Source organism: Anas acuta, unplaced genomic scaffold, assembly GCF_963932015.1.
Source record: "Anas acuta unplaced genomic scaffold, bAnaAcu1.1 SCAFFOLD_376, whole genome shotgun sequence".
NCBI classification, from domain to species: Eukaryota; Metazoa; Chordata; class Aves; order Anseriformes; family Anatidae; genus Anas; species Anas acuta.
Genome location: NW_027076069.1, coordinates 1 through 27,302, shown reverse-complemented (window position 1 = coordinate 27,302; position 27,302 = coordinate 1). Strand labels below are relative to the sequence as shown.

Here is a 27,302-nt window from a genome sequence, read left to right as displayed (position 1 = left end):
GAGATCGTGCCTGGGGGGGGGAAAAACCCCAAAACGGCCCCAAAACGGAGGGTCAGGGGGGAGAGGGGGAAGGGAAAAAAAAAGGGGAGGAAAAAAGGGGAGGAAAAGGGAAAATGAAAAAAAGGGAAAAAAGGGGAAAAAAGGAAAAAGGGGGAAAAAGGAAAAAAATGAAAAAAAGAGAAAAAGGAAAAAAAAGGAAAAAAAAGGAGAAAAAGGGAAAAAACAAAAAAATAGAAAAAAAAGGAAAAACAGGAAAAAAGGAAAAAAATGATAAAAAGGAAAAAAGGAAAAGAAATAGGGAAAATAGGAAAAAAGGAAAAAGAGGAAAAAAGGAAAAAAGGAAAAAAAGGAAAAAAAACGATAAAAGGAAAAAAAGGAAAAAAAAATAGAAAAAATAGGGAAAAAAGGAAAAACAGGAAAGAAGGGGGAAAAGGAAAAAAAAAAGGAAAAAAAGGGAAAAAAAGGAAAAAAGGGGAAAAGGAAAAAAAAGGAAAAAAGGGGAAAGGAAAAGAAATGAGAAAAATGGAGGAAATGGAAAAAACGAGAAAAACGGGGGAAAAGGAAAAAAACGAAATAAAGGGGAAAAAGGAAAAGAAAATGAAAAAAGGGGAAGAAAGGAAAAAATGAAAAAAGGAAAAGGAAAAAAAAGGAAAAAAGGGGAAAAAGGAAAAAAAACGAAAAAGAGGGAAAAGAAAAAGGAAAAAAGGGAAAAAGGTGAGAGAAATGGAAAAAAGGGAAAAAAGTGGGAAAAATGGGAAAAGGGGAAAAAGGAAAAAAAGGGAAGGGGGGGAAGAGGGGAAAAAAGGGGAAATGGAAAAAAAGGGGGAAAGGGAAAAAGGAAAAAAAGGGAAAGAAAAAAAGGGGGAAAAGGGAAAAAAGGGGGAAAAGGGAAAAAAGGGGGAAACGTGGGAAAAAGAAGGAAAAGGGGGAAAAAAGGGAAGAAATAAAAGGGGGAGAAAAAGGGGAGAAAGGGGAAACAGGAAAAATGAGGGGAAAAGGGGGGAAAGGGGAAAAAAGGGGAAAAACAAACAAAAAAACGAAAACTCAAAAAGATGAAAAAAACAAAAAAATGAAAAATGAAAAAAATGGGAGAAAGAGGAGAAAAATGGGGAAAAAAGGGGAGAAAAAAGGGGAAAAAAGGGGGGAAAGGGGAAAGAAAAAAGGGGGAAAAAAAGAAAAAAGGGGGAAAAATGGGGAAAAAAGGGGGAAAGGGGAAAAAGGGAAAAAAGGGAAAGAAAAAAGGGGAAAAAGAAAAAAATGGGGGAAAAAAGGTGGCAAACAAAAAAAAGGGAAAAAACGGGGAAAGGGGGGAAAAAAGGTGAGAAAAAAAGGTGAGAAAATGGAAAAAAGGGGAAAAAAGGGAAAAAAGGGAAAAAAAGGGGGAAAAAAAGGGGGAAAAAGGGGGAAAAAATGGGGAAAAAGGGGAAAAAGGGGGAAAAAGGGGGAAAAAAGGGGGAAAAAGGGGGGAAAAAGGGGGAAAAAAGGGGGGAAAAAGGGGGGAAAAAGGGGGGAAAAAGGGGGAAAAGGGGGAAAAAGGGGGGAAAAAGGGGGGAAAAAGGGGAAAAAGGGGGAAAAAGGGGGAAAAAGGGGGGAAAAGGGGGGAAAAGGGTGGAAAAGGGGGGGAAAAAGGGGGAAAAAGGGGGGAAAAGGGGGGAAAAGGGGGAAAAGGGGGAAAAGGGGGAAAAAGGGGGAAAAAGGGGGAAAAAGGGGGAAAAAGGGGGAAAAAGGGGGAAAAAGGGGGAAAAAGGGAATAAAAAGGGGGAAAAAGGGGGAAAAAAGGGAAGAAAAAGGGGGAAAAAGGGGGAAAAAGGGGGAAAAGGGGAAAAAGGGGGAAAAAGGGGAAAAAGGGGGAAAAAGGGGGAAAAGGGGGAAAAAGGGGGAAAAAGGGGAAAAAAGGGGAAAAAAGGGGGAAAAAGGGGGAAAAAAGGGGGAAAAAAGGGGAAGAAGGGAAAAAAGGGGAAAAAGGGGAAAAAGGGGAAAAAAGGGAAAAAGGGGAAAAAAGGGGAAAAAAGGGGAAAAAAGGGGAAAAAAGGGGGGAAAAAAGGGGGGAAAAAGGGGGAAAAGGGGGGAAAAAGGGGGAAAAAGGGGGAAAAGGGGGGAAAAAGGGGGGAAAAAGGGGGGAAAAAGGGGGGAAAAAGGGGGGAAAAAGGGGGGAAAAAGGGGGAAAAAGGGGGAAAAAAGGGGGAAAAAGGGGGAAAAAAGGGGGAAAAAGGGGGAAAAAAGGGGGAAAAAGGGGGAAAAAAGGGGGAAAAGGGGGAGAAAAGGGGGAAAAAAAGGGGAAAAAAAGGGGAAAAAAAGGGGAAAAAAAGGGGAAAAAGGGGGGAAAAGGGGGGAAAAGGGGGGAAAAGGGGGGAAAAGGGGGGAAAAAAAGGGGGAAAAAGGGGAAAAACCCCAAACTTACATTTTTTCTCGGGAGGCTGCCCGGGTGCTGGCGGGCGGCCGGGGAGGGTGCAGGAGGGGAAGGTGGCGGCCGAGGGGGGGTCGGGGGCTGCGGCCCCCTCCCGCCGCCCCCCGCAGAGGCTCTCATCCGACAGCGTCCTCTGCAACCCCTTTGGGGGGGGCGACTTTTTGGGGCGAAAAAGGGCGATTTTAGTTTTTGGGCTTTTTTTTCGTCGTTTTTGAGATTTTTTTAAAATTTTTTTTTTAATTTTTTTCGGGGGGGGGGTCCTCACCGCGTCCCGCTCGGGTTCGGGGGCGCCGCTGTCCATCAGGATGAGTTTTTTGAGGTCGGCCTCCACGGTGGATTTGTAGGGTTTGCGGGGGGGAGCGCAGGTCCCGCAGCGACGCCCGCAGCCGCGGCTGCCCAAAAACGTTTTTGGTGCCCGCGTCCACCTGCCTGAAACGGGGTTTTTTTTTTGGGGGGGGTCAGACCCCAAAAAGGACCCCCCGGGGGGGGGTTTAGGGGGTGGATGAAGGTTTTTGGGGGGTTTAGGGGGGATTTAGGGGGGATTTAGGGGGTGTGTGAGGGTCTTTTGGGGATTTATGGGGTGGGATTTTTGGGGTGCATGAAGCTTTTTGGGGGATTTAGGGGGGATTTATGGGGTGTAAGAGGCTCTTGGGGGATTTATAGGGTGGGATTTTTGGGGTGCGGTGAAGCTTTTTGGGGGATTTAAGGGGGATTTATGGGGTACACGAGGCTCTTGGGGGATTTACAGGGGATTTTTGGGGTGCACAAAGCTCTTTGGGGGATTTATGGGATGGGGTTTTTGGGGTGTGTGAAGCTCTTGGGGGATTTATGGGATGGGATTTTTGGGGTGTGTGAAGCTTTTGGGGGATTTAGGGGGGATTTAGGGGATGTACGAGGCTCTTAGGGGATTTATGGAGTGGGATTTAGGGGGTGCATGAAGCTCTTGGAGCATTTATGGGATGGGATTTTTGGGGTACACAAAGCTCTTTAGGGAATTTAGGGGGGATTTTTGGGGTGCATGAAACTCTTTGGGGGATTTATGGGATGGGATTTTTGGGGTGTATGAAGCTCTTTGGGGGATTTTTGGGGTGCACAAAGCTCTTTGGGTGATTTATGGGGTGGGATTTAGGGGGTACACGAAGCTCTTTAGGGGATTTTTGGGGGATTTAGGGGGTACACGAGGCTCTTTAGGGATTTTTGGGGGATTTATGGGATGGGATTTTTGGGGTGCACAAAGCTCTTTGGGGGATTTAGGGGGGATTTATGGGATGCATGAAACTCTTTGGGGGTTTTATGGGGGATTTTTGGGGTGCACGAAGCTCTTTGGGGGATTTATGGGATGGGATTTTTGGGGTGCATGAAGCTCTTTGGGGGATTTAGGGGGGATTTAGGGGGTGTACGAGGCTCTTGGGGGATTTATGGGGTGCGATTTAGGGGGTGCATGAAGCTCTTGGAGCATTTATGGGATAAGATTTTTGGGGTACATGAAGCTCTTTAGGGAATTTTTGGGGGATTTATGGGTGCATGAAGCTCTTTGGGGGATTTTTTTGGGATTTTTGGGGTGTGTGAAGCTTTTTGGGGGATTTATGGGGTATTTATGGGGTGCACGAAGCTCTTTGGGGGATTTTTGGGGTGCACGAAGCTCTCGGGGGATTTTTGGGGTGAGCTTTTTGGGGTACACGAAGCCCTTTCACCACTTTGAACCCCAAAACCCAATCACCCCCCCCCCCCGTACCCCCCCCCCAACCCCCCCCAAACCCCTCCTCCGACCTGTAGGGTCCCAGCTGAGCCCCCCCCAGGGCCCCCCCTCACTTTTTGGGGTCGGGGCAGGCGGTGGGGCGCGCTGTGGGGTCGTCGCCCCGCTTCCAGCCGGGTTTGGCCCTGCCGGGCTGCTTGGAGAAAAAGGATTTGGGGACGGACGCCGAGAGCTGCAGGGAGCCGGGGGGCGGGGGGGGTCCGAGGGGCCTTTGGGGCCCCCCCGGGAGCTGCAGGAAAAAAAAAAAGAAAAAAAATTAAATTAAAATTAAATTTAAATTAAAAAAAATAAAAAATTGATAAAATAAAAAAGAAAAAGAAAATTAAATTAAAATTAAATTAAAATTTAAAATAAATAAATAAATAAATAAATAATAAATTATTTTTTTTTAAAAAAATGATAAATAAAAAATAAAAAAGAAAATTAAATTAAAATTAAATTTAAATTTAAAAAAAAATAATAATAAATTATTTTTTTTTAAATGATAAAAAATAAAAAAGAAAATTAAATTAAAATTAAATTTAAATTTAAAAAAAAAAAAAAAAATTAAAAAAATAAAAAATTGATAAAATAAAAAATAAATAAAAAATAAAATGAAATTAAAATTAAAATAATAAAAAATTGATAAAAATAAAAATAAAAAAAATGAAATTAAAATTAAAATATAAAAATTTGATAAAATAAAAAACAAATTAAAATTAAAATTAAAATTAAAAAATAAAAATTTGATAAAATAAATAAAAAATAAAAAATGAAATTAAAATTAAAAAAAATTTGATAAAATAAATAAAAAAGAAATTAAAATTAAAATTTAATAAAATAAAATTTAATAAAATTAAAAATAAATTAAAAAAAGTTAAAATTAAATATAACTAAAATTAAAAAATTAAAAAATAAATAAAAAAATAAATAAAATAAAATAAAATGAATAATATAATAATTTAATATAATAAATATTATCAATAATATAATAATTAAATGTAATAAAATAGATAAAAATAATAAAATAAAAAATATAAAATAAAATGAAAATAAATATAAAATGAAGATAATGATTTAATATAAGAAATATTATAATAATTTATATAACAATTTAATAAAAATAGAGATAAAAATAAAAGAAAATAAATGAAATAAATGGGGGGGGTCAAGGGGGATCGGGGGGGGTCAAGAGGGTTGGGGGGCTCAAAGGGGGTCGGGGGGGTCAAAGGGGGTCGAGGGGGGTCAAAGGGGGTCGGGGGGGGATTTGTGGGTCGGGGGGGTCAAAGGGGGGTCAGGGGGGGTCAAGGGGGATTTGGGGGGGTCAAAGGGGGTTCGGGGGGGGTCAAAGGGGGTCGGGGGGGTCAACGGGAATTTGGGGGGGTCAAGGGGGTTGGGGGGGTCAAAGGGGGTTCGGGGGGGGTCAAAGGGGGGTCAAAGGGGGGTCAAGGGGATTCGGGGGGGGTCAAAGGGGGGGTCAAAAGGAATTGGGGGGGGTCAAAGGGGGTTCGGGGGGGTCAAAGGGGGGTTGGGGGGGTCAAGGGGGGGTTCAGGGGGGGTCAAAGGGGGGTCAAGGGATTCGGGGGGTCAAAGGGGATTTGGGGGGGTCAAAGGGGGTCGGGGGGGGATTTGTGGGTCAGGGGGGGTCCGGGGGGGGGGTCTGATTACCTGGCTTGCTTGAAGGGGTCGGGGCTGGCGGCGGGGGGGGGCGGCAAGCAGCCCCTGGGCCTCTGGTAGCCCTTGGCGTGGGGGGGGGTCGGCAGCGGGGGGGGGGGCTCCTCCTCCCGTAACCTTTGGGGATTTTTTCCCTCTGGGGGGGGGGGGGAAGCGGCCGGGCAGATTTGGGGGCGTAGAGGGGGGGGGGCGTCGATGCCGCTGTCGCTGGAAGCCCCCCCCCCGCCCCCCCTTTGGAAATTTGGGGGTCGGGGGTCTCGGGGGGGGGGTCGGGGGGGTCGAACCAGCGCTCATCGTGGCTGCTGCTGGAGGCGTTGCTGGAGAGGGTGTTGCTGCTCGAGTGGCTGGAGTAGGGGGCTTCAGGCTGGGGGGGGGGACAAAAAGTCAGGGGGGGGCTCCCAGACCCCCCCCCAGCACTAAAAAAGGGCTTGGAGGGGGTGAAAGGGAGAATTAGGGGGGCTTAGGGGGGGTAAAAGGAAGATTTGGGGGGGGTAAAAGGAAGATTGGGGGGGTAAAATTAAATTGGGGGGGGGGGTTGAGGGCATAAAAAGGGGTTGGGGGGGGGAAAAAAGTGAGGGGGGGGCTCCCAGACCCCCCCCCCAGCCCTAAAAAAGGGCTTGGAGGGGGTGAAAAGGAGAATTAGGGGGGGTTAGGGGGGGTAAAAGGAAGATTGGGGGGGGGGTAAAATGAAGATTGGGGGGGTTGAGGGCATAAAAAGGGGTTGGGGGGGGTAAAAATTGAGGGGGGGGCTCCCAGACCCCCCCCCAGCCCTAAAAAAGGGCTTGGAGGGGGTGAAAGGGAGAATTAGGGGGGCTTAGGGGGGGGTAAAAAGGGGGATGGGGGGGGTAAAAGGAAGGATGGGGGGGGTAAAATGAAGATTGGGGGGGGGGTAAAATAAAGACTGGGGGGGGTTGAGGGAATAAAAAGGGGTTGGGGGGGGTAAAAATTGAGGGGGGGGCTCCCAGACCCCCCCTCCAGCACTAAAAAAGGGCATGGAGGGGGTGAAAAGGAGAATTAGGGGGGGTTAGGGGGTGTAAAAAGGGGGGTGGGGGGGGGTAAAATGAAGATTGGGGGGGGTAAAATTAAATTGGGGGGGCGGTGAGAGAATAAAAAGGGTTGGGGGGGGGGGAAAAATTGAGGGGGGGCTCCCAGACCCCCCCCAGCCCTAAAAAAGGGCTTGGAGGGGGTGAAAAGGAGAATTAGGGGGGGTTAGGGGGGGTAAAAGGAAGATTGGGGGGGTAAAATGAAATTGGGGGGCCGGTGAGAGAATAAAAAGGGTTGGGGGGGGGGGAAAAATTGAGGGGGGGGCTCCCAGACCCTCCCCCAGCCCTAAAAAAGGGCTTGGAGGGGGTGAAAGGGAGAATTAGGGGGGGTTAGGGGGGGTAAAAAGGGGGGTGGGGGGGGGTAAAATGAAGATTGGGGGGGGGTAAAATGAAGATTTGGGGGGGGTTGAGGGTATAAAAAGGGTTGGGGGGGGCAAAAAGTGAGGGGGGGGCTCCCAGACCCCCCCCCAGCCCTAAAAAAGGGTTTGGAGGGGGTGAAAAGGAGAATTAGGGGGGGTTAAGGGGTGCAAAAAGGGGGGTGGGGGGGGTAAAATGAGGATTGGGGGGGGTAAAATAAAGATTGGGGGGGCGGTGAGAGAATAAAAAGGGTTGGGGGGGGGGAAAAATTGAGGGGGGGGCTCCTAACCCCCCCCCCCCAGCCCTTAAAAAGGGCTTGGAGGGGGGTGAAAAGGAGCCCTGGGGGGGGTTAGGGGGGGTAATATGAAGATTGGGGGGGGTAAAATGAAGGATGGGGGGGGTTGAGGCATAAAAAGGGGTTGGGGGGGGGTAAAAATTGAGGGGGGGGCTCCCAGACCCCCCCCCCAGCCCTAAAAAAGGGCTTGGAGGGGGTGAAAAGGAGAATTAGGGGGGGTTAGGGGGTGCAAAAATGGGGGTGGGGGGGTAAAATGAAGATTGGGGGGGGGGAAAATGAAATTGGGGGGGGGGTTGAGGGCATAAAAAGGGGTAGGGGGGGGCAAAAAGTGAGGGGGGGGCTCCTAAACCCCCCCCCCCCAGCCCTAAAAAAGGGCTTGGAGGGGGTGAAAGGGAGAATTAGGGGGGCTTAGGGGGGGTAAAAAGGGGGGTGGGGGGGGTAAAATGAAGCTGGGGGGGCTCTGAGACCCCCTCCCAAGTGCTGGGGGTGCCCCAAAATTAAAATTGGGGTCCCAGAGCCCCCCCCAAAGAGCTTGGGGTGCCCCAAAATGAAACTGGGGGATCCCTGAGCCCCCCCCAAGGGACTGGAGGTGCCCCAAAATTAAAATTGGGGTCCCAGACCCCCCCCAAAAGGACTGGAGGTGCCCCAAAATGAAACTGGGGGGTCCCAGAGCCCCCCCCAAAGGACTGAGGGTTCCCCAAAATTAAATCTGGGGTCCCAGAGCCCCCCCAAAAGCAATTAGGGTGCCCCAAAATTAGATTTGGGGTCCCAGAGCCCCCCCCAAAGGGCTTGGGGTGCCCCGAAATGAAACTGGGGGGTCCAAGAGCCCCCCCCCAAGGGACTGGGGGTGCCCCAAAATTAAATTGGGGGTCCCAGAGCCCCCCCCAAAGGGCTTTGAGTGCCCCAAAATTAAATCTGGGGTCCCAGAGCCCCCCCCCAAAAGGACTGGGGGTGCCCCAAAATTAAATTTGGGGTCCCAGAGCCCCACCCAAAGGTCTTGGGGTGCCCCAAAATGAAACTGGGGGAGTCCCAGAGCCCCCCCCAAGGGACTGGGGGTGCCCCAAAATTAAAATTGGGGTCCCAGAGCCCCCCCACAAAGCACTGAGGGTGCCCCAAAATTAAAATTGGGGTCCCAGAGCCCCCCCCAAAGGGCTTGGGGTGCCCCAAAATGAAACTGGGGGGTCCCAGAGCCCCCCCCAAGGGACTGGGGGTGCCCCAAAATTAAAATTGGGGTCCCAGAGCCCCCCCCAAAGGACTGAGGGTGCCCCAAAATTAAAATTGGGATCCCAGAGCCCCCCCCACAAAGCACTGAAGCTGCCCTAAAATGAAGCTTTAGGGTCCCAAAGCCCCCCCCAAAAAGCTTGGGGTACCCCAAAATGAAACTGGGGGGGTCCCAGAGCCCCCCCCCAAGGGACTGGGGGAGGTGCCCCCCCCCTTGTGCCCCCCCCTCACCTTTGGGTGCCGGCCGGGCGAGTCCTTGCCGGTGGCCTCCTGCCTGCCGGCCCGCTTGCCCCCCCCCAGCCGGGACGGGGCCGGCACGTGCCACAGCGGCTCTGCAACGAGTCCCAAAATCCCCCCCCCCCCGGTGTCACAAAGTGGGGGGGGCACCGGGGTCACCCCCCCCCCCAGCCCGGGTCCCTCGTCCCCAAAATATTTATTACCCCAAAATATTTGGGGGCGGTTCTGGTGCCCCCCCCAGGTTGGGTTTTGCCCCCCCCCCGGGATGGATTTTGCCCCCCCAGGTTGGGTTTTGCCCCCCCAGTTTGGGTTTTGTGCCCCCTCCCAATGGGTTTTGCCCCCCCCCCAAGTCAAATTTTGCACACCCCCAGGTGGGTTTTGCCCCCCCAGCATGGGTTTTGCCCCCCGAAGTTGGGTTTTGCCCCCCCCAGGTTGTGTTTTGCCCCCCCTGGTTGGGTTTTGCCCCCCCCCAGGTTGTGTTTTGCCCCCCCAGGTTGTGTTTTGCCCCCCCAGGTTGGGTTTTACCCCCCCCAGGTTGGGTTTTACCCCCCCAGGTTGGGTTTTGCCCCCCCCTGGTTGGGTTTTGCACCCCCAAGCTGGGTTTTGCGCCCCCCCGGCATGAGTTTTACCCCCCCATGTTGGGTTTTACCCCCCCCCAGGTTGTGTTTTCCCCCCCCGGGTTGGGTTTTGCACCCCCAAGCTGGGTTTTGCGCCCCCCCCGGCATGAGTTTTACCCCCCCATGTTGGGTTTTGCCTCCCCCAGGTTGTGTTTTGCCCCCCCTGGGTTGGGTTTTGCCCCCCCAAGCCAGGTTTTGCGCCCCCCTGGGATGGGTTTTACCCCCCCAAGCCAAATTTTGCGCCCCCCAAGCTGGGTTTTTCCCCTTTTGGGTTGGCTTTTGCCCCCCCACGATGGGTTTTGCTACCTTTGCCCCCCCCCAAATCACTTTTCTCACCAGGTTTGTGCCTCTCCATGGTGCTCTCGTGGCTGCTGACCCCCCCCGAGGACGAATCCCCGCTGGAGGGGGGGGCGTCGTGCCCCCCGTGGGGCTCGAAGGGCAGCAGCGCCCGCTGTGGTGCCGCGTACCTATGGGGGGGGGACAACGAGCGGATTTTGGGGCTTTTCTCCTCGTTTTTGCATCCCATAAAAGGGACAAAGTGCTGATTTTTTTTTTTTTTTAAGGGGGGGGGGGCCCCCAAACCTTTCCGGGGGGGGTTTATAGCGAGCGTAGGTGGGCGCCGAAAAACTCCCCGAGGGTTGGCGGTACGGCCCCGACGAATTGGGGTGGGGGCTTTCGGGGAAGCTGACGGGTCTGGGGGCGAGATGAAAAATTGGGGGGGGTCACGGCACCCCCCCAGAGCCAAAACCCCCCCCAAAAGCCCCCCAACCCCCCCCCAAAATCCCTCGTCCTCACCTCTTGGCGTGCAGGGGCTGCACCTCGCGGTAGGGCACGGGGGGCTGTTTGGGGGTCCGGGTGCCCCCCCCGGCATGGGGGGGCCCGTGGCCAGTGGTGGCCGGGGGGGGGGGCGTTGTGGGACGCGGGGCCGCTCCACTGCCACCCCGAGCTGCTGCGGAAGGGGGGGCGCCCGCTTTCGGCTTCGCTTTTGGGTTCGGAGCTGCTCAGCTCCACCGATTCGGCCCAGCCCCTGTAAGGATGCAAAGATTTGGGATTTTTGGGATTTTGGGATTTGGGGATGGCCCCCCCCGTGAGGATCCCGGCCCTTTTGGTTGTTGATTGGCACCCAAAATAGCCCCCCCTCCCCGAAATTCTGCAGGGATGCCCCAGGGAGCTGAGCCCACAAAAATGCCTTGGGGGGGGCCCAGCCCCAAAAGCACCCTGGGGAAGTCCGGCCCCAAAAGTGCCCCGGGAAGCTGAGCCCCCAAAAATCACCCTGGAAGCCGAGGCCCCAAAAAGCCCCAGGGAGTTGAGCCCCCAAAAATCACCCTGGAAGCCAAGGCCCCAAAAATGCCCCGGGGGAGCTGAGCCCCAAAAATTCCCCGGGGGAACCCAGCCCCAAAAAAGACCCTGGTGGGAACCCAGCCCCAAAAAACACTCCGGTGGGAACCCAGCCCCAAAAAACACCCTGGTGGGAACCCAGCCCCAAAAAAAGACCCCGGTGGGAACCCAGCCCCAAAAAACACCCCGGTGGGAACCCAGCCCCAAAAAACACCCTGGTGGGAACCCAGCCCCAAAAAAAGACCCCGGTGGGAACCCAGCCCCAAAAAAAGACCCCGCTGGGAACCCAGCCCCAAAAAAATACCCCGGTGGGAACCCAGCCCCCAAAAAAGACCCCGGTGGGAACTCAGCCCCAAAAAAGACCCCAGTGGGAATTCAGCCCCAAAAAAAGACCCCGGTGGAGCCGAGTCCCCAAAAACACCCAGGGTAGCTGAGCCCCAAAAAATGCCTTCGGGGAGCTGACCCCCAAAAATCACCCTGGAAACCAAGGACCCAAAAATGCCCTGGGGGAGCCTGGCCCCAAAAACACCCTGGGAAGCCGAGGCCCCAAAAAGTGCCCCTGGGAGCCCGGCCCCAAAAACACCCCGGTGGGAACCCAGCCCCAAAAAAAGACCCCGGTGGGAACTCAGCCCCAAAAACACCCTGGTAGGAACCCAGCCCCAAAAAACACCCTGGTGGGAACCCAGCCCCAAAAAAAGACCCCGGTGGGAACCCAGCCCCAAAAAACACCCTGGGGGAGCTGAGTCCCCCAAAACACCCCGGGTAGCTAAGCCCCCAAAAATGCGCCCTGGGGGAGCTGAGCCCCAAAAATCACCCTGGTGGGAACCCAACCCCAAAAAACATCCCGGTGGGAACCCAGCCCCAAAAAACACGCCATTGGGAACCCAGCCCCAAAAAAGACCCTGGTGGGAACCCAACCCCAAAAAAAGACCGTGGTGGGAACCCAGCCCCAAAAAAGACCCCGGTGGGAACTCAGCCCCAAAAAACACTCCGGTGGGAACCCAGCCCCAAAAAAACACCCTGGTGGGATTCCAGCCCCCAAAAAACACCCTGCTGGGAACCCAGCCCCAAAAAACACGCCATTGGGAACCCAGCCCCAAAAAAGACCCCGCTGGGAACCCAGCCCCAAAAAAGACCCCGCTGGGAACCCAGCCCCAAAAAGCACCCTGGTGGGAACCCAGCCCCAAAAAAGACCCCGGTGGGAACCCAGCCCCAAAAAACACCCTGGGGGAGCTGAGTCCCCCAGAACACCCCGGGTAGCTAAGCCCCAAAAAGTGCCTTGGGGGAGCTGAGCCCCAAAAACACCCTGGAGAAGCCCAGCCCCAAAAAAGACCCTGGTGGGAACCCAACCCCAAAAAAGACCCCGGTGGGAACCCAACCCCAAAAAACATCCCGGTGGGAACCCAGCCCCAAAAAACCACCCCGGCGTGACGATGAGGGTGGGGTGGTGTTCACCTGCGCGGCGCCCCGTCCTCGTGGGGCGGCACGATGACCACCTTGACGGTGACGGAGGTGCGGAGGAGGTCGATCATCTGCTGATGATCCTGGGGGAGCTGAGTCCCCCAAAACACCCCGGGTAGCTGAGCCCCAAAAAATGCCTTGGGGGAGCTGAGCCCCAAAAATCACCCTGGAAGCCGAGGCCCCAAAAATGCCCCGGGAAGCCCGGCCCCAAAAAGCGCCCTGGTGGGAACCCAGCCCCAAAAAAGACCCTGGTGGGAACCCAGCCCCAAAAAAAGACCCTGGTGGGAACCCAGCCCCAAAAAAGACCCTGGTGGGAACCCAACCCCAAAAAAACACCCTGGTGGGAACCCAACCCCAAAAAAGACCCTGGTGGGAACCCAACCCCAAAAAAACACCCTGGTGGGAACCCAGCCCCAAAAAAAGACCCCGGTGGAGCCGAGTCCCCAAAAACACCCAGGGTAGCTGAGCCCCAAAAAATGCCTTGGGGGAGCTGAGCCCCAAAAATCACCCTGGTGGGAACCCAACCCCAAAAAACATCCCGGTGGGAACCCAGCCCCAAAAAACACCCCAGTGGGAACCCAGCCGCAAAAAAAGACCCCGGTGGGAACCCAGCCCCAAAAAAAGACCCCGGTGGAGCCGAGTCCCCAAAAACACCCAGGGTAGCTGAGCCCCAAAAAATGCCTTGGGGGAGCTGAGCCCCAAAAATCACCCTGGTGGGAACCCAACCCCAAAAAACATCCCGGTGGGAACCCAGCCCCAAAAAACCACCCCGGTGGGAACCCAGCCCCAAAAAAAGACCCCGGCGTGAACCCAACCCAAAAAACCACCCCGGCGTGACGATGAGGGTGGGGTGGCATTTACCTGCGCGGCGCCCCGTCCTCGTGGGGCGGCACGATGACCACCTTGACGGTGACGGAGGTGCGCAGGAGGTCGATCATCTGCTCGTGGCTCAGGGTGACCACGGCCACCTTGCAGATCTCCACCAGGCGGCTGCCCTGGCGCAGCCCGGCCTGCCAGGCGAAGCCGTAGTCCTCCACCTCGGCCACGGTGCCGTCGTACTTGACGTGGAAGCCCAGCTGGCCCAGCCCGTTGCGCCGCAGCGTCATGTCCACCGTCTCGCAGCCCGACGTCGTCACCTGGAAGAAGGACACGGCCGCTTGGTGACGTTGATGCGCACCGAAAAGAACCCAACTCAACTCAACCAAACCCAACCAAATTCAACCCAACTCAACCCAACCAAACCCAACCCAACCCAACTCAACTCAACCCAACTCAACCCAACCAAACTCAACCAAACTCAACCCAACCAAACTCAACCCATCCCAATTCAACACAACTCAACACAACTCAACCCGACCTGACCCGACTCAACTCAAACCAACCCAACCCAACTCAACTCAACCCAACTCAACCCAACTCAACCCAACCAAACCCAACCAGACCCAACTCAACTCAACCCAACGAAACCCAACCAAACTCAACCCATCCCAATTCAACCCAACTCAACACAACCCAACCCAACTCAACCCAACCCGACTCAACCCAACCTGACCCGACTCAACTCAAACCAACCCAACTCAAACCAACCCAACCCAACTCAACTCAAACCAACTCAACTCAACCAAACCCAACCAAACTCAACCCAACCCAACTCAACCCAACCCAACTCCACCCAACCCATCCCAACTCCACCCAACCCAACTCAACCAAACTCAACCAAACCCAACCAAACCCAACTCAACTCAACCCAACTCATCTCAACTCAACCCAACCCAACTCAACCCAACCCAACTCAACCAAACCCATCCCAACTCAACCCAACTCAAACCAACCAAACTCAACTCAACTCAACCCAACCCAACTCAGCCCAACCCAGCTCAACCCAACCCAACTCAACCCATCCAAATTCAACCAAACTCAACACAACTCAACCTGACTCAACCCAACCTGACTCAACCCAACCCAACCAAACTCAACCCAACCCAACTCAACCCAACCCATCCCAACTCAACTCAACTCAACCCAACCTGATGCGTGCCGAAAAGAACCCAACACAACCCAACACAACCAAACCCAACCCAACACAACTCAACCCAACTCAACCAAAACCAACTCAACCCAACCCGACCCAACTCGACCCAACCCAACCCGACCCAACCCAACTCAACCCAACTCAACCCAACCCAAACCAACCAAACCCAACTCAACCCAACTCAACCCAAATTTCCTCCTCCATGGGGATGGAGGAGCTCCACGACCCCAAATCTCCTCCTCCACGGGGATGGAGGAGCTCCACGACCCCAAATCTCCTCCTCCGTGAGGATGGAGGAGCTCCACGACCCCAAATTTCCTCCTCCATGGGGATGGAGGAGCTTCATGACCCCAAATCTCCTCCTCCATGAGGACGAGGGAGCTTCACGACCCCAAATCTCCTCCTCCATGAGGATGGAGGAGCTCCATGACCCCAAATCTCCTCCTCCACGAGGATGGAGGAGCTCCACGACCCCAAGACGCTCACCTTCAACCTCTGCACGATCTCCTTGACATCCTCGGGGCCGCCCTCGGCCGCCCGGATGAAGATGTGGTCGCCGCGGCCGTAGAAGATCTTGAGGGTGGAGGCGTCGGCGGTCCAGCCGATGACGTCCCCGCAGAAGCAGTTGAAGACCACCTCCTTGGCGGCCAGGTCGAGCAGCACCACGAACTCGTTGGAGATGCCCAAGGCGCAGGAGATCTCGGCCCCGCGGGCGAAATCCTGAGCGGAGACGCGCCAAGCGATGGCCCCGGCGCTGTGCTGCTCGGCGCCCGCCCGGGCTTTGGTCTTCTCCTTTTTTTTGGAGGCCAAGGAGATGAGGTTGAACTTCCCGGCCGAATCGATGGGGGTGTTGGTGACGCAGTTTTCGGCCAGGTCCTTGAGGTACTCCTGCCTCGTGCGGGTGGCCATGGTGTGGAATTTGTCCGACTTGTGGGCGGCGTTCTCCGCGTTGATCACCTTGGCCAGCAAGAAGTCTCGGAAGACGTCAGACTTGCGGAAGGTGACGCCGTTGGGGATGGGGGGGCCGAAGGGGGGCACGTCTTTGGAGCGGGTCACGGCCACGCTTGGGGGAGGCGAAGGAGAGAATGATTTTGGGGTCCTCAGAGCACTTAAAGCAGGAGTAGGGGGAGAAACCGCCCCAAAATTTGACCCCGAAGCGCGGTGGGGGGGATTTGGAGGGTGAGATGGGGTCATCGGGGGGGGGCTCACCTATAGCAGACGTTCTCGGTGCAAGGGCTGTGGGCTCGGACGATGATGAAGACGTGCTGGAAGTGCGAGCGGACGTTTTGGGGGGTGAAGGGCAGGGCGCCGGGCTCTTGGAAGATGATGGTGACGATGTCGTTGCCGATGTGCCTCTTCCTCAGCAGCTGGCGAGGGGGGGGGAGAAGCCAAAAAATAACAAAAATGGGGGTGAACGAGGGACGGACGGACACACGGATGAGGTGGGGGGTTTGGGGGGGGTTTGGGGGTACCTGCTGCCGGTTGTTGGGGGTGTAGGGCAGCATGGTGGAGACGTGGAACATGATCTCGTAGTCCTGGTAGGTGGTGTAGAGCGAGTGGGTGCCCGTCGAGTCGGCTGCGGGGCGAAAGGTATGGAACTCAAGGATTTTGGGCGGCCCCAAATTTTGAGGTTGACCCCCCAAAATCCGTCCCCGTCGCTCACTTTTGGTGTCCAGCTGGGCGGCGTACTTGCTGAAGGCCTTGAGGCAAACCTTCTCCCCCAGCAGCGAGAGGAACTCCTCGAAGGCCGGCCCCGCGTCCTCGTTGTTGTACATCTCCTCCTCCGAGCTCTGCCCGGCTTTGCAGTACAGGATGCCCACCTTGTGCCGCCGGCAGAGCTGCGGGGAGGGGGTCAGCACCCCAAAAATCAAGCCACAACCCCCCCCTCCCACCCCAAACCCAACCCCATGGATCGTCGAGCCAAGAAGGCGACCAAGAGATTTTGGGTCAAAACGGCACAAATCACCACCGTGATGGGGGCCACCACCGGGGATATTTGTCACCGGGACCCCTCGCCCACCCCCCCGAGACCCCCCCCAAGACCCCGCTCACCCCCTGCTCGTCGAGTTTGAGGAGCTGCTCGGTGACTTTTGGGGTGCTCATGGCCAGGCGCAGGCAGTGGATGTTGAGCTCGGGGACGACGTACTCCAGGGCGTCCTTCAACGGGAGCCCCCGCACCGTGCCGTGCTTGGTGGCCGTGGGGGTGGCGTCCTCCAGGATGGAGCCGCGGAGGGTGGTGAGCTTTTTGGGGTGAGGAAGGGGGTGGGTGAGCCGTGGGGGGGCACGGGGAGGGGAGGGGAGAGGGGTGGGGGTGGGCGCAAGGTGGGGGTGATGATGGGTGGGGATGGGGGTGGTGGGGTGAGGATGGAGCCAAGGTGGGGGTGATACTGGGATGATGATGGGGATAATGGGATGGGGACGGACCCAAGGTGGGGACAATAATGGGATGGGGACAGATCCAAGGTGGGGATGATACTGGGATGATGATGGGGATAATGGGATGGGGACGGACCCAAGGTGGGGACAATAATGGGATGACGATGGGGATGATAGGATTGGGATGGATCCAAGGTGGGGACCATAATGGGATGGGGATGGATCTAAGATGGGGATGATACTGGGATGATGATGAGGATAATGGGATGGGGATGGATCCAATGAGGGGACAATAATGGGATGATGATGGGGATAATGGGATGGGGATGGACCCAAGGTGGGGACAATAATGGGATGATGATGGGGATGATGGGATGGGGATGGATCCAATGAGGGGACAATAATGGGATGATGATGGGGATAATGGGATGGGGATGGACCCAAGGTGGGGGTGATAATGGGGTGATGATGGGGGTGATGGGATGGGGACAAGAGGATGAGAAGGATGGGATGGGGATGGACCCAAGGTGGGGACAATAATGGGATGGGGATGGATCCAAGACGGGGATGATACTGGGATGATGATGGGGATAATGGGATGGGGACGGGCCCAAGGTGGGGACAATAATGGGATGATGATGGGGATGATGGGATGGGGATGGACCCAAGGTGGGGACAATAATGGGATGATGATGGGGATGATGGGATGGGGATGGAGCCAAGGTGGGGATGATACTGGGATGATGATGGGGATAATGGGATGGGGATGGACCCAAGGTGGGGACAATGGGATGGTGACAGATTCAAGGTGAGGATGATGATGGGGACGGACCCAACGTGGGGACAATAATGGGATGATGGGATGGGGGTGATGGGATGGGGATGGACCCAAGGTGGGGACAATAATGGGATGATGGGGTGGGGATGGAGCCAAGGTGGGGATGATACTGGGATGATGATGGGGGTGATGGGATGGGGATGGATCCAAAGTGGGGACAATAAGAGAATGATGACGAAGATGATGGGGACGGATCCGAGGTGAGGATGATGATGGGGACGATAGGATTGGGATGGATCCAAGGTGGGGAAGATGGGATGGGGATGGAGCCAAGACGGGGATGATACTGGGATGATGATGGGGGTGATGGGATGGGGATGGATCCAAAGTGGGGACAATAATGGGATGAGGATGGATCTAAGATGGGGACCATAATGGGATGGGGATGGATCCAAGACGGGGATGATACTGGGATGATGATGGGGATAATGGGATGGGGATGGAGCCAAGGTGGGGACAATAATGGGACGATGGGATGGGGACAATGGGATGGGGATGATGGGATGGGGACGGATCCAATGAGGGGACAATAATGGGATGATGATGGGCATAATGGGATGAGGATCGACCCAAGGTGGGGGTGATAATGGGATGATGATGGGGGTGATGGGATGGGGACAAGAGGATGAGAAGGATGGGATGGGGATGGATCCAAGGTGGGGACCATAATGGGATGGGGATGGATCTAAGATGGGGATGATACTGGGATGATGATGGGGATAATGGGATGGGGACGGACCCAAGGTGGGGACAATAATGGGATGACGATGGGGATGATGGGATGGGGATGGAGCCAAGGTGGGGACAATAATGGGATGGGGATGGATCCAAGGTGGGGGTGATACTGGGATGATGATGGGGATAATGGGATGGGGACGGACCCAAGGTGGGGACAATAATGGGATGGGGATGGATCCAAGGTGGGGATGATACTGGGATGATGATGGGGATGATGGGATGGGGACGGACCCAAGGTGGGGACAATGGGATGGTGACAGATTCAAGGTGAGGATGATGATGGGGACGGACCCAAGGTGGGGACAATAATGGGATGATGATGGGGATGATGGGATGGGGATGGATCCAAGGTGGGGACCATAATGGGATGGGGATGGATCTAAGATGGGGATGATACTGGGATGATGATGGGGATAATGGGATGGGGATGGATCCAAGGTGGGGACAATAATGGGATGATGGGGTGGGGATGGAGCCAAGGTGGGGATGATACTGGGATGATGATGGGGGTGATGGGATGGGGATGGACCCAAGGTGGGGACAATGGGATGGTGACAGATTCAAGGTGAGGATGATGATGGGGACGGACCCAAGGTGGGGACAATAATGGGATGATGGGATGGGGACAATGGGATGGGGATGGACCCAAGACGGGGATGATACTGGGATGATGATGGGGATAATGGGATGGGGATGGACCCAAGGTGGGGACAATAATGGGATGGGGATGGATCCAAGACGGGGATGATACTGGGATGATGATGGGGGTGATGGGATGGGGACGGACCCAAGGTGGGGACAATAATGGGATGGGGACAGATCCAAGGTGGGGATGATACTGGGATGATGATGGGGATAATGGGATGGGGATGGACCCAAGGTGGGGGTGATAATGGGGTGATGATGGGGATGATGGGATGGGGATGGATCCAAAGTGGGGACAATAAGAGAATGATGACGAAGATGATGGGGACGGATCCGAGGTGAGGATGATGATGGGGACGATAGGATTGGAATGGATCCAAGGTGGGAAGATGGGATGGGGATGGAGCCAAGGTGGGGATGATACTGGGATGATGATGGGGATAATGGGATGGGGACGGACCCAAGGTGGGGACAATAATGGGATGATGATGGGGACAATGGGATGGGGACAGATTTAGGGTGAGGATGATGATGGGGATGATAGGATTGGGACGGATCCGAGGTGGGGACGATGACGGGGACAATGGGATGGGGACAGATCCAAGGTGAAGATGATGATGGGGATGGACCCAAGGTGAGGATGATGATGGGGATGATGGCAATGGGATGGACCCAAGGTGAGGATGATGATGGGGTAAGGAAGATCTCAAGAACAACGGGGACAGACCCAAGAGGGGAACGATGAGGATGATGACGGACCTGAGATGGGGACAATGCAAAAAGGATGGAAACGGACCCAAGACGGGGTCAGTGACGATGGGATTGGGACGGATCCGGGACAGGAACAACGGGGACAACGCTGGTGACGATGGGATGGGGAAGGACCCGAGAAGGGGACGATGATGGGGACAGCCCCAAAATGGGGACGGACCCACAAGCGTGGGTCCCAGCCCCTTTAGGAACTGGTTTTAGGGCGCCCAACGGGGCGAAGGGCGCGCCACCCGCACCTCACTGGTCCGGAAGATGATCCTGTACTGGTACTGGGGGGCCGTGCTCCTTGTGGTCCTCCAGCTTCTCCCTCTTGATGCTGACGGCCACGGGGCCCAGCTTCTCGTCCACCCCGAAGTAGTTGGAGTGCTCTGCGAGCCAACGGGGACGGAGGAGGTGTAGGGACGGAGGAGGTGGTGTAGGGACGGAGGAGGTGTAGGGACGGAGGAGGTGGTGTAGGGACGGAGGAGGTGGTGTAGGGACGGAGGAGGTGGTGTAGGGACGGAGGAGGTGGTGTAGGGACGGAGGAGGTGGTGTAGGGACGGAGGAGGTGGTGTAGGGACGGAGGAGGTGGTGTAGGGACGGAGGAGAAGGTGTAGGGACGGAGGAGAAGGTGTAGGGACGGAGGAGGTGTAGGGACGGAGGAGGTGTAGGGACGGAGGAGGTGTAGGGACGGAGGAGGTGTAGGGACGGAGGAGGTCTGGGACGGAGGAGGTGTAGGGACGGAGGAGGTCTGGGACGGAGGAGGTGTAGGGACGGAGGAGGTGTAGGGACGGAGGAGGTGTAGGGACGGAGGAGCTGCGGGACCTTCCACCCCAACCCAGTCCCACCAGACCTCCCAGTTTCACGCCGTCCCCGTTCCCATTCCACGAACGGGACGGAACGAGCAGCGACGCACCCCAAACCCTTCACCCCAAACCCTCCAAAGGCACCCCCAAACCCTTCACCCCAAACCCTTCAAAGGCACCCCAAAACCTTCAAAGACACCCAAACCCCTCAAAGGCACCCCAAACCCTTCACCCCAAACCCTCCAAAGACACCCCAAACCCTCCAAAGGCACCCCAAACCCTTCACCCAAAACCCCTCAAAGGCACCCCAAACCCTCCAAAGGCACCCCAAACCCTCCAAAGACACCCCAAACCCTTCAAAGACACCCCAAACCCCTCAAAGGCACCCCAAACCCTTCACCCCAAACCCTCCAAAGACACCCCAAACCCTCCAAAGACACCCCAAACCCCTCAAAGGCACCCCAAACCCCTCAAAGGCACCCCAAACCCTTCACCCCAAACCCTCCAAAGGCACCCCAAACCCCTCAAAGGCACCCCAAACCCTTCAAAGGCACCCCAAACCCTCCAAAGGCACCCCAAACCCTTCAAAGGCACCCCAAACCCTTCACCCCAAACCCCTCAAAGGCACCCCAAACCCTCCAAAGGCACCCCAAACCCTCCAAAGACACCCCAAACCCCTCAAAGGCACCCCAAACCCTCCAAAGGCACCCCAAACCCTTCAAAGGCACCCCAAACCCCTCAAAGGCACCCCAAACCCTCCAAAGGCACCCCAAACCCCTCAAAGGCACCCCAAACCCTTCAAAGGCACCCCAAACCCCTCAAAGGCACCCCAAACCTCCAAAGGCACCCAAACCCCTCAAAGGCACCCCAAACCCTCCAAAGACACCCCAAACCCTCCGAAGGCACCCCAAACCCTTCAAAGGCACCCCAAACCCTTCACCCCAAACCCTTCGAAGGCACCCCAAACCCTCCAAAGGCACCCCAAACCCTCCAAAGGCACCCCAAACCCTTCAAAGGCACCCCAAACCCTCCAAAGACACCCCAAACCCCTCAAAGGCACCCCAAACCCTCCAAAGGCACCCCAAATCCTCCAAAGGCACCCCAAACCCTTCAAAGGCACCCCAAACCCTCCAAAGGCACCCCAAACCCTTCGAAGGCACCCCAAACCCTTCACCCCAAACCCTCCAAAGGCACCCCAAACCCTCCAAAGGCACCCCAAACCCTCCAAAGGCACCCCAAACCCCTCAAAGGCACCCCAAACCCTCCAAAGGCACCCCAAACCCTCCAAAGGAAGGCTTTGGGGTGGTCTTGAAGCCCCCCCAGCACCTCCGCATCACCACCCCGCAACTTTTTGGCACCGCCACGGTCCCCCCCCCCTGTGCCACGTCCCCACCTTTGCCGTGGAAATGGTCCCGGTAGTAGCGTGCGCCGAGGTCCACGTGCTCGACGCTGTAGTGCTTGAGCCGGTTGGGGTTCCTCTGCAGCTCCTTGGGCACCTCCAGCACCGAAATCCCGGCGTTGGTGGGCCGGGCGTCGAGGCCGGGCTCCGGGAACCCCCCGTCTCCCCCCGGAGCGCCCCCGGCGGAGCCCCCCGAAGCCCTGGAGAAGCTGACGTTGCGCTCGGCGCCGCCGCCGATCTCGTTGCGGAAATGGGGGCAGCTGAGCAGGAGCTCGTTGCTGGTGTTGTCCCCGCCGTCGTGCTCCAAATTCTCCTTCCCGTTCAGGTCCTCGGTGCTCCCCGACGCCGGATCGGGCCCGCCGGGGCGCGCGGTGGCCGCCGAAGCCGCCGAAGCCCCCGTGGTGGTGTTTCGGCGCTGGGCCACCACGGCGCGCTTGGCGGCCACGGCGTTGAGGTCGAAGAGGATGCTCTGCGCGTCGTAGTGGGCGAAGCTCCGCCGGCAAAGCCAGGCTTTGCCGGGCTCCGCCGCCCTCCCCTCCTCGCCGTCCCCTTCGTTTCGGCCGCCTCCGCAGCTTCCTGAAGATGGATTCGCCCCCGGCGTCGCCCTTGGGTGCCTTCCTCCGCGGTTTCTCCTTCGGTTGCGCCGCCGGCTCGTCCCGCGGCGCCACCGGGGATGGTCCCGGGGGGGTCTCCGAAGAAACCGTGGCCCCCACCGAGCTTTTTCCGCCGCTGCGGAACTCGTTGAGCATGGCGAAGAAGCTCTGCTCCGAAATCCCCTGCACGTCGATGGACGAGGTGCTGCCGTACTCGCGGAAGAGCCCCCCGGCCCCCCCCAGCTTGGCCCCCCGCGGCGCCGCCGCCGCCTCCGTCACCGCCGCCGCCCTCCTCGGGGTCGCACTCGCTCAACGTCACCTCGCTGCTGCTGCGGTGCCGCAAGGGGCCCAAGGGACGGCCGCAAGGACGGGGCCACCCCTCCTGGAACTCCACGTCCTTGGAGCGCCGCCGCGCCAAGCGGTGCAAGGCTTTGAGCCCCGAAACGCCGCCGCCACCGGTGCCACCACCGGTGCCACCGGTGCCTACCACCACCACCGAGGGGCGGCTGCTGCCCACCGGGGGTGCCCCGCTGGGGGGCTTCCCGGCCCCCTTCTCGGTTCGGGCTGGCGGCTGTAGGGTCTCTTTTTGGGGGCCAGTCGGCGATGCGCGCGCGCACCCCCATTTTGGGGAGCACCGGCGGCACCGCGCCGGCCGGGCCGGGGGGGCTCCGGATTCGGCGGTGCCGTTGCCATTCTGCGCCCAAAATACCGGCTCGGCGGCGTCGGCGCCGTCGTGCCGGGGGGGGCGGTGGGCGCTCATGGTCCGGGGAGGGGTGGCGTGGCCACTGGGGGGGGGGCTCATGGTTGCCACGCCAGGGGGCGGTGACCGGGCGGCGATGCCCGGCGGGGGCCGTCCCCGGCGCGCCGTTGCCCCATGCCGCGCTCACGGCGTCGCCCCCCGGTTCTTCTGCCCGGCCATCCTGCCAAAAAATAAGTAGAAAAGAGGGTTAGAAGAATTTGGGTTTTTTTTTTTTGGGGGGGGTCAGCCGTTTATTTGCATTTTGGGGTCCCCAAAAAGCCACCGAGCAAAGCCCTAAAACCGTCCCCAAACGCACCAGGGAGGTTTTGGCTTCGGGGGGGGGTTTTGGCAACCCCAAAAATCGCCCCCCAGCAAACCAAATCCCTTCGGCACCCCCAAAAAGGGGGGCTGTGGGGACCCCCAAAAAAGCCCCCCCCAAGTGGGATGGGGACGGACAAATCCTAATCCGTCTGAGCGTCCCCCCCCCAGGCTGCCTCGTTAATCCCCCTCGCTAATTACCCCGCCAGCCGGTGTTAAATCAATACCTGGGAGCATTAATTAAAGGCAGGCGGGGAGGGCTGACGAGCCTCCTTTACCAAAACCCACGGATTTGCCCCCCAAAATTAACAGAATTCATGAAACACCGGTGCTGGGGCGAAAAAACACCAATTTGGGTACCCGTTTATTTATTTATTTATTTATATTTTTTTTTGGCCAGCTCCCCCCCCAGGCCGAGCACGTCCCCTGAAGATTTTTTTTCGGGGATGAATTTGGGGAGGAATGACTCAGAATTGGTTAAAAGCACCCCCAGGGCATCTCGTGCAGCTCTGCTGACCCCGGGAGGGGGGGGACAAAACCCCGGGGATTTCGGCCCCCCCAGTCTCAACCCCAAATTTTAGGGCCCCGTTGCTGTGCTGGTGGCGACAAATTCCCAAATCCTGGAGTTTTTTTGGGGGGAAAAACCCCAATTCAGCCACTCTGAGGCCGCGTTGGAGGCTCCTGCCCTTAAATTAGCGATTAATGAAGGGTGCTGAGGGATTAACGAGGCGGTTCCACGCCTTCCCCGCCGCCTTTTTGGGGCTTTAAGGCTCAAATTTCCCAATCCCGGCGCTAATCCGGGGAGGCGCGGCAGCCGAGCGCGCCCCGGGGGCGAAACCCCAAAATCGCTCAGATTTCCCCCAAATTGCTCCGCCTCGCAGCTCATCCCCTTCCAATCAATCCCTGGTGGGGACTGAACCCTACAGAAAATGACCGGATTTAGGGATTTCAACCCAAACGGGCCCTTACCTCGGTGGGTTCGGGACCGCTTCACGCTGATTTTTCAGCCCAAATCCCCGTTTTTCTCCCCCAAAACGGGCAGCAGGAAAACAAGCGAGCACCCGCCCCGCTGGGCTGCTCTAATCCCCCTCTCCAAATAATCTGCTCTAATCCCCCGAAGACGAGCGGGGAAGGGCCCCCTCGCCCACGGAGAGCCGCTTTAAACCAAAACGGCCAGATCTGGCCCCAAAATCCCCCCGCCGAATCCCTCAGCTCGCGAGCCAAAACGCCGAGTTTGACCCCAAAAAAAGCACCACCGGCGCTGTTATTGTAGGTCCTACTCTATTCTCCCCGTCTCCAGATGGAGAAATGGGGGGAATTAACTCATTCCCGGCGCGGCCGGGCGGAAAAATTGATTTTTTTTCCGCTTTCTGCCCTCGGATCCGGGGCGGATTTGGGGCCGGGCGCTCCCCGGGGGCGAAGGGCAGAGGAACGCCCGCGGCCGGCACCGCGCGGGGTCAGGGTCCGGCACCGCGTCCCCGGGGATTTCCTCGTGGGATGGGGGGAATTTGATCACCCAGAGCGAAAAAAAATACTAATTTTAACCATTTTAGCCATATTTTTAGATTTTAAACCATTTAGCTGACTCTCAAAAGCCAAAAATATAATTTTTTTTAATTTTAGCCATAATTTTTAATTTTAGCCATTTTAGCCAGAGCCTCATGGCACCAAGGAGCAGGATGAAACCGATGCCCAGTGTGATTTTTGGGGTAAAAACGCCAGGAAAAGGGTTCAAACACCCCACTGGGGTCTCATGTTTAGGGTCGCCGCCACGCGTGGGTGAAAATTGCCCCAAAATTTTGGGGGGAAGCAGGCAATTCCTGGCACCCGCATCCCCGGGGATTTCCTCGTGGGATGGGGAGAATTTGATCACCCAGAGCGAAAAAAAATACTAATTTTAACCATTTTAACCATAATTTTCAGATTTTAAACCATTTAGCTGACTCTCAAAGCCAAAAATGTAGCATTTTTTTTAATTTTAGCCGTAATTTTTAATTTTAGCCATTTTAGCCGGAGCTTTAGAGCACCAAGGAGCAGGATGAAACCGATGCCCAGCGTGATTTTTGGGGTAAAAACGCCAGGAAAAGGGTTCAAACACCCCACTGTGCTCCTGTATTTAGGGTTGCCACCACGCGTGGGTGAAAACTGCCCCAAAATTTTGGGGGGAAGCAGGCAATTCCTGGCACCGCATCCCCAGGGATTTCCTCGTGGGATGGGGAGAATTTGATCACCCAGGGCGAAAAAAAATACTAATTTTAACCATTTTAGCCATATTTTGAAATTTTAAACCATTTAGCTGACTCTCAAAGCCAAAAATATAATTTTTTTTAATTTTAGCCGTAATTTTTAATTTTAGCCATTTTAGCCGGAGCCTCATGGCACCGAGGAGCAGGATGAAACCGATGCCCAGCGTGATTTTTGGGGTAAAAACGCCAGGAAAAGGGTTCAAACACCCCACTGGGGTCTCATGTTTAGGGTCGCCGCCACGCGTGGGTGAAAATTGCCCCAAAATTTTGGGGGGAAGCAGGCAATTCCTGGCACCCGCATCCCTGTGGGATTTCCTCGTGGGATGGGGAGAATTTGATCACCCAGAGCGAAAAAAAATAATGATTTTAACCATTTTAGCCATAATTTTTAATTTTAACAATTTTAGCTAGCTCCCGAAGCCAAAAATATATTATATTTTTTTCAATTTTAGCCATAATTTTTAATTTTAGCCATGGGAGCCTGGCGGCACCGAGGAGCCGATCCAGAGAGCGGGATGACCCCGATACCCCAGGTGATTTTTGGGGTAAAAACGCCAGGAAAAGGGGCTCCAACGCCACGCGTGGGTGCGAAACGCCCCCAAATTTTGGGGGGAAACGGGGCGGTTTCTGCCTTATCTCGGGGCCTATTTACCGAGCTGGGTTTTTCGAGCCGCCGCGAGGGGGGGAAGGGCGAGGTTTTTTAATTATTAACCACGGCTTTTGATAAATTGCGCTCCAATTTCTGGCGTTTTTCCCCCCGTGGCCACGGCTTTAACCCTGCCTTAGCCTCGAAACAAGGAAAAAAAAACAGGAATCGGGGAAAATTTCCCCTTAAAAATACCGATTTTAGGCACAGCTCCTGGTTTTGCTGAGCCTCAGGGTGTAGGTTCTACCCCCAAGCACTCATTTTGGGTGAAAAAAGCCCAAAAAACGGATCGGGAGCGCACTCAGAGCACCACGAATGCCTCGTGCCCTATTTCACGCTTTTTTCCCCCAAAAATCACCCCAAATTTTGGGACGCCAGGCAAAACCACCTGCTTCGAGCAGGGGCTGAGTTCTGCGTTTCATGAAAATTGGTCCTAAATGGGTAAAAGGCAGGAAACGAACCCAAAACGGCCCCGGCCGGCTGTGGGAGGGGAAATTAGTGGAGCAATTAGCTGAGAGGTTCCCAACTTTGTGCCTAATTAGGGGCGGCCAATTAACGCCAAATAATCCCAATTAACCGGCGATGACATCGTCATTAATTGGTTTTAGGGTAAAAGGAGGGGAAAAAAGGAAAAAAAGGGAAAAAAAAGGGGGGAAAAAATACAATAGCGAAAGGAGCCGAGCCTGTTTTGGGTCACAATTCACCAAATCTCCAGATATTCCCCCAAAATCACCGACCTTACCGCGGGGACGCGCTGGGGGGGTCCGAAAGCAGCCCCCGGGCGGGGTCAG

The 27,302-nt window shown here is 55.5% G+C and overlaps 1 protein-coding gene across 1 annotated transcript; it reads right to left on the bottom strand.

Annotated features, from left to right (window-relative positions):
* Positions 1 to 2,430: 2,430 nt before the first annotated feature.
* On the bottom strand, positions 2,431 to 24,857 carry LOC137848902 (signal-induced proliferation-associated 1-like protein 3). The gene is given in 21 exon segments (XM_068668392.1): positions 2,431 to 2,564; positions 2,673 to 2,836; positions 4,220 to 4,392; positions 5,811 to 6,180; positions 8,964 to 9,064; positions 9,923 to 10,053; positions 10,169 to 10,279; positions 10,382 to 10,480; positions 10,482 to 10,613; positions 13,247 to 13,521; positions 14,904 to 15,480; positions 15,627 to 15,784; positions 15,890 to 15,993; positions 16,081 to 16,255; positions 16,470 to 16,658; positions 20,022 to 20,060; positions 20,062 to 20,153; positions 21,964 to 22,535; positions 22,537 to 22,844; positions 22,846 to 23,482; positions 24,589 to 24,857. Coding segments are annotated over 19 exon segments (4,254 nt in total). The 5' UTR covers positions 23,365 to 23,482; positions 24,589 to 24,857; the 3' UTR covers positions 2,431 to 2,564; positions 2,673 to 2,707.
* Positions 24,858 to 27,302: the final 2,445 nt, after the last annotated feature.